At 35.8% G+C, this 6,963-nt stretch overlaps 1 protein-coding gene across 1 annotated transcript; it reads right to left on the bottom strand.

The window, feature by feature from the left end:
• Positions 1-1,868: 1,868 nt before the first annotated feature.
• On the bottom strand, positions 1,869-2,972 carry LOC138910339 (uncharacterized). The gene is made up of 3 exons (XM_070201570.1): positions 2,556-2,972; positions 2,309-2,359; positions 1,869-2,228 (listed from the first exon to the last, which is right to left on the bottom strand). Exons 1-3 carry the CDS (start codon positions 2,970-2,972, stop codon positions 1,869-1,871), a joined length of 828 nt encoding a protein of 275 aa, XP_070057671.1.
• Positions 2,973-6,963: the final 3,991 nt, after the last annotated feature.

A 6,963-nucleotide genomic window follows, 5' to 3' on the forward strand; every position in this document is an offset into this window, starting at 1 on the left:
TCTTCTAGATCACTATAAACAAGTGATTTCAGGGCTGTTATCAAGAATTAGAGAGAGAGAGATCGACTATAGCATAGGAAGAGGGTGAAGATCATTATAACTTTAGTTGTTGTATTAGCACTAATCATTGTAATTTCCTTCTTAGTCTAGTTAGCACTAAGCAATGTCTTCATAACCCTATGTACAATGATAATGACAAAATATATGATGTATTTTTTTGGAATGAAAAGCAATATTTTGACATAAACAAGCAGACATATATAAACAACCAAGTTCGATTAGCTTTCTTGGTTGACAAAATTAGTTACTGAAAGTTGTCTAGTAGCAAAAATAGTTTAAACATTGTGCCAAAATAAAAGTCATAGTTAAATATCCATAGTTAACCTACAAATTAAGTTCTGCAACTAATAGACTTAAGCTATCACAAAAACATACATTCAGTTGATCATTATGGTTGAGATTGGTTGATGTTTTGCTGAGAGTGGCTCAAGTTTGGACATGGAGACTGGCTTAGCTGAGATAAGGAATGGACTTGAGGTTGGCTAAGGCTTGCTTGAGTTTGTCTTCTCCTCAACTATTGTTGAAGTTGCCTTTGTGTTATAGAATTTCTTCCTTTCCACCTTAGTCCAGGTGCATTGTATCCAAGATCAATATTGGTCTGCCCAACATCCACTATTTTTTAGGAGCAGAAAGTACCCTATATCTTGATCCACATTGCATAAGAAGTCAAATTAACACCCAAACTACTTATATCTAAATAAAAATCCAAATCCAAATCACATACCCTTTCTATCATTGTTTCTGAATCACTAAAAAAAAAATACCAAATCCAATAGTTCTTGGTCTTCCTCAAAGTTCAGTATCTCTTGGCCTTCCTCTAACACTAGATAGAATATCCTCAGAAGTCTTTGATCTTATACTTCCAGTATCCTGATATAAGATAAAGTACTATCTAATAATTTAAAAATCATGGTCCTAATACAACTTAACTAAAGTAAAGAATGAATACTTACAGATGCACTTGTAACAGCTGATGGTTGAGTATTTCTGGTACAAGTAACTCCAGAATCACTTGCAGCAGCTGATGGTTGAGTTATTCTTTGAGCAGCCTAAGATGATTGATTTGTTATGGTACCGGCAGTTCTAGAACTACTTGCAGCCGTTGTTACTTGAGTAGCACTAGCATTTCTGGTACCTGCAGTTCCGGATCCTTGTCCTTTCTGAAATTTTCAAAAAATAAAATGAGTTATAGAAACAACCAAAATACAAGACACAATCAGAAACAAAATGAATGCATTATCTGATCATTTACCAGGATAGGACACCCCTTCTTGTTATGGCCTAATGTCTTATAATGAGAGCATGTCATTGGTGTCCCTTTCCTTGATCTCTTACCAAACTTCTTTTTAGGTTCATCTTAAGCTTTTTTCTATTTTTCTTAGGTCTACCAGGCATCTTAGTAATTATAGGAGGCTTAACAGTGGGATTATGAGTTGATGGACACATCTCCTTATTGGTTACTGGCTGTATGTAATAACTGAAGACCTTCAGGTATGTTTCTTTCCTGTACCAGTGAACAAGATAGTCAGCATGCTCAAATCTCTTAAAAATATTGCACATATTGCATGGGAGCATGGTATTCCTTTGAGCTGCCATGATCTGCATGTGCATGTATTGTTGAAAAAGTCAACAATATGTTTGTAAACCCCATGTTGTATCTCATACCTAGTGTCCTCATTCTATTTAAGTTCATGCTTAACTGCATATTGAGATTGTTCCTCCATGTACCCCATTGCCATAGGAGATACATAAGAAATCCACCTTGTTGCAAATTCTCTCATGGTAGTCATCCTCTCCATTACCTTCACTCAAATCTTTTCCAACATGGTTATGATGGACTTGTGCCTAGCAGACAGGATCCAATTGTTAAAAGTTTCACACATGTTGTTCTCCACATAATCACATTTACTCCAATATTTAAAGAATGCTCTAAACCAACATTGTTTGGGGTATCTCAGTAAATCCTCAATGATCTTACTGTCACCCAATTCTGCCAGCTCATCTATCTTAGCCTTCAGAAATGCTTCGAATGAAGCCCTTGCACATGCCCAAAACTTCTTCCTTCTTTCCTCATATTTCCACTTTGGTTTCCAGTTGCTCCATATGTGTCTTGCACATATTCTGTGCTCAGCATTTGGCATCAACTCATCCACATATTGAAAAAGTCCCTTAAGCAACAAGAAAAAGAGTTAGAATATCAAAAACATATATAAAGTAATTACAGGAAGAATATGGGTGAAATATATACCTTCTGCATATCAGAAATGATGGTCATCCCTTCACCTTGGGATTCTGTGAGCTGCAAATCATGCATCAGGCACCTAAAAAATCATGACCATGTGTTCTTTGTCTCTTTTTCAACCACTGCCCAGGAAACATGGTTCATTTGGTTGTTACCGTCTTTATCAATACATGATAGTAGCTCCCCTTTACACACCCTTCAAAAATGCTCTATCAAAGCCAATAACATTTCTACATCCTTCCAACCAACCTACTTTGCAAGCATGTAGACAAATGTACATCCCCACAAACACCTCTTTATCGGTTATTGTCTCATTTGAAGTCTTCACAACAACAGTGCCGCCAGGGTTTGTAGACCTCAGCATGTCAGCATAATCATATATTCTAGCAAACTCCTTCTTGTAATCACCCAGATACTTACCCATGATCTGTTGTTTAGCCCTGGTACATATGGATTTTCCCACATACGCACCATACTTTATCCTAATTAAATCCTGCAACTTCCTAAGCTTTATGTCAGGTTGGTTGATAATCTTGTCCTTGAAATGTTTAGCTACCCATGCTGTATTAGCCATCTTGTTTCTGGTTGCTCTGAAATACTTATGAACAGGATAGTAGCTGCTGACAATGAAATTCCCTGTGTTCCCTCCAAGCTTCCCAAAATATGCCATCTGTATCTTGTTGAGTTCATACATTTTGCCCTAATCCTATGTTGCTCATTAGGACTCAACTTAATTTGAACTCTTCTTTGTACAACATAATCTTGTAAAGCAGTTCTGAACTGTTTAACACTTTCAAAAACCATTTCCAGTTGGAAACAAATTTTCTTGCAAGCAAGATCAAAGTATACCCTGCTGCTGTATCTTCTTGGTTAAGGGTTATGCACCCCATCTTCTTCAACTACTTCATCATCTGTATCCTCACTACCTGGATCTGAACTGTCCAGATATTGCTCATCTCCTCCCAGATTCCCAACATATTTTGGAACCCCTATCCTTATACATGTCTTCAAAACCAAGGTCTATACCTACAGGTCCACTAGGTATCTCATCAGTATTAACTTCACTAGATCTTAATTTACTACACTTTTCATTCACTTTAGCATGTCTAGCAGCAACAACTTCATGTTCTAGGTCACTTGTCTCTCCAATAATATCCTCATTAGCACCATATAATGAATCATCAGTATCAGTATCATCATCATTATCATCAGAAATAGCCTCATAATCACCATCCTCACTCTCAGTACTTCCCTCATCACCCTCAGCATCACCCTCAGAATCAGTTGCTAAATGAAAGTTGTAAAACTCACCTTCATCGTCACTAGACTCTACTGTATCCTATTATATATCCTCTTTTATATCAGCAACCCTCTCTTTATCCTTCCTATGAGTGTTATCACCCCCATTTATATCATTGTTAGGTGAGTGTGTTGCCCTAGCATTAACATCACTTGTTTTCCCATGTGGCATTTCATTAAAGACACATGGTTGAACATCAGTGGGGTCCATATTTATACCACCACTACTCAACTTTTCATCTAGGTCCAAATCAACACATAGTGTATTAATTGCGTGACATAGATACACATCAATAAATCCCCATCCTTAAGGTCTTTACACAAAGCTAACACATCAGCAACATATTTCATAAATTTGAATTCTTCATTTTGGTTAATTTTACATGCATATTTATATACTGTTAAGTACCCCATATCCTTAGCCCACTCATTAAAACGAATTATATGCAATTTATCAATGTCATCCTGAAGAACAACTGGCCAAATTTTCCCATTTACATACCTCATAAATGGGTCAACCACCCTAGATGATGAAATTGTAATTTCACATAGACATCCATTGAAACTTATAAAAAAAGAGAGGCCAAGTCAGATACACTTTAACCCTAAAAATGTAACAACCCGACTTGTCGTCTTGAATATTTGCACCCCTTTTAACTATTTGAAGTCTTGAATAGCTTTATATGATGTATTATAACGTGTTTGAATCATCGATTTTATTTTCAGGTATTTTGAAATATGTTCGGAAGAATGAATTCCATATTGGAAGTCTTAAGTTGAAAGAGTTGACCAAATTTGACTTTTTAGTATTCGACGTCGGATCGTAGTTTTGATGATCTCGTTAGATCCGGATGGTGATTTTGGACTTGGGTGTATGCCCGAAATTTAATTTGGATATTTATAGAATGTTTCGATGTAGTTTTTTCAAGCACAAATGATACAACATTAAGCTAATGAGCTCCAAATTCAGTTTTATTAAAGCATTAGATCTGTATTGAAGTTACGAAGCCGTAGCAAGAAGAGTCATTGAATTCGGATATCGTATGAGAGAGTTATGCCTATTTCCGTGTCAGGAAAGATTGCTGTTTTTCTGGGGAAGAGGCAAATCGCAGGTATCAAATGCGATTTATAAGTCTCAGGTGTCAAATGCGATTTATAAGTCTCAGGTGTCAAGTGTGACTTGCCTAGACAGATTTTAAAATGAGGGTTTTGGCCATTTTAAACACATTTGGAGCTAGGGAGCTCGGATTGAAGCGATTTTCACAATATGTATTATGATAAGTTATTCTAACTCGGTTTTGGTTAAATTACACGAATCTATTGTTATTTTTATCAACAAATTAGTGTTTTGGGTTGAAAATAGTAGAAACTTTCATAGACTTTAATTGAGGATTTGAAGGCCGAGTTGTGGTCGAATTTGAGTAATTTTGGTATGGTTGGACTCGTGATTGAATGGGGGTTCAGATTTTGTAATTTTTTTCGGATTTCGAGACGTGGGCCCCACTATCGATTTTTGGGTGGATTTTCGGATTTAATAGGGAAATTTAGTATTTTCATATGGAATTGATCACTAAAATTTGTGTTGACTGTACCGAATTAATTTTGACTAGATTCGAGGCGTTTAGAGGTCGATTCGCGAAGCAAGGGCATATTGGAATAGAGTATTATACGATTTGAGTTAAGTAACATTTCTAAACTTGGAGCTGAGGGTATGAACCCCGTAAATACGTATTATATGATTTGATTGGGGGTGACGCACATGCTAGGTGACAGGCGTGTGGGCGTGCACCATAGAAACTGTGACGTAATTGATTCCGTGAAATTGTGTAGTCAAATAATCTTGGCATTATCCATGTACTTTCATGTGTTAAAGTAATCGGGCTGAGAATCATGTTAAAAATCATGCTGAGGCTATATGCCGGTATTATTGAGACTCACAGAGGTCATGTTACTATTGAATTATTTGTTTAAATTATAATTTCGTACTCAGTATTTATACCCAATTTTTCCTCATATTTTTTAAAATATATACATACCTTCAAAATAGCATTTTATGCATCATTATTTAGTTTACAAATCTATACAAGCATTTCCTATAATTTTCCATATTTTTAGATCTTTTAAATTAATTTTTCTTGCATTTAAATTATATAAATATCTAGTAATTATCCCTTTAAATTATTTTGTGATGACTTTGTTACCTAAAATTATTATTTTGTACCTATAATATATGTTTCAAATATTTTATTTCATTCCATATAATTATATTAGCATTTTCAAGCTATTTATCTAATTTTGCAATAATGATCTAATTCAAGCATAATTGCTTTTTATTTTATATTATTTGTGTCAAAATAGCATATTTAAATTTTTATAATACCAAGTTATTATTTTAAGCATTTTAGTGCATAAATAATATTTTTATTTTTTTATTAAGCACTTTTTATAAATTATTTTGATAAAATTTTGGGTATTTAAATAATAGCCCATTCTAACCAATTTTGGACCACATTAGTGGCCCAAAACTACCCAAACCTAAGCCCAGTCCATCCCAGCCCAAAGCCAAACGACCCTTAGTCTCAAACCCGTACGGAACCCGTCTCAAATAACCCGCCCCGTTTCCCTTGTGATCCTGGCCGTTGATCTCAAATGATCAACGACCCATAATTAACCTACCCGTTTTGTATTACCCCTCACCGTAAACCCTAAAGACCCATTTTCCCCTTTACCCACTGCCTCTAAACTCTCTCTGTCTTGCCTTTCTCTTCAGAAACCCTAGCTGCCTCCCCAATCTTCTCCAAATCCGAGTAAATCATGGATTCCCTCTGTGATTTATTTGCCTTTTACGCGTTATCTCGTTGTTACTTTCAAGATTATGGTGTTACTTGGTACTTGCCTAAACATGGCAAGTACCATCTCTTCGATTTTGTCCGAATGAGTCCTATTTCTTGAATCTGGACCATATTTCGTCTACACGCGTCTGATTCTACACTGTGTGAGTCTGATTTCGTTTGGATTTCTGTTGATTTACACTTTCCCTAAAAAACTAGGGTTTACCGAATTCCTCTCTTAAATCGATTTCAAATTGATTTGCATGTTGTCTTTCCTTATTTGTTGCTTAATTTACTCCGTTTCCTTGTGTGTTTGTTCGATTTTTGACTGCTATATAAACCCCCTCATTTTCCCTTCTTTAGGGGAGACTTTTTGAAAAATTGATTTCTTTACTAAAATTTCGAGGTTTTTGCTACTCTCTTGCTAGTTATTCTGTATTGGCCGGCTGAAAGCCAAGGCCATTAGCATGTTGTTACTTTACCCGTTCTTGGTGCGAGCACTGCCCTTAGTTCATCGAAACTCTTGGGATC

The sequence above is a fragment of the Nicotiana tomentosiformis genome, chromosome 4 (assembly GCF_000390325.3).
Source record: "Nicotiana tomentosiformis chromosome 4, ASM39032v3, whole genome shotgun sequence".
Classification (NCBI taxonomy): Eukaryota; Viridiplantae; Streptophyta; class Magnoliopsida; order Solanales; family Solanaceae; genus Nicotiana; species Nicotiana tomentosiformis.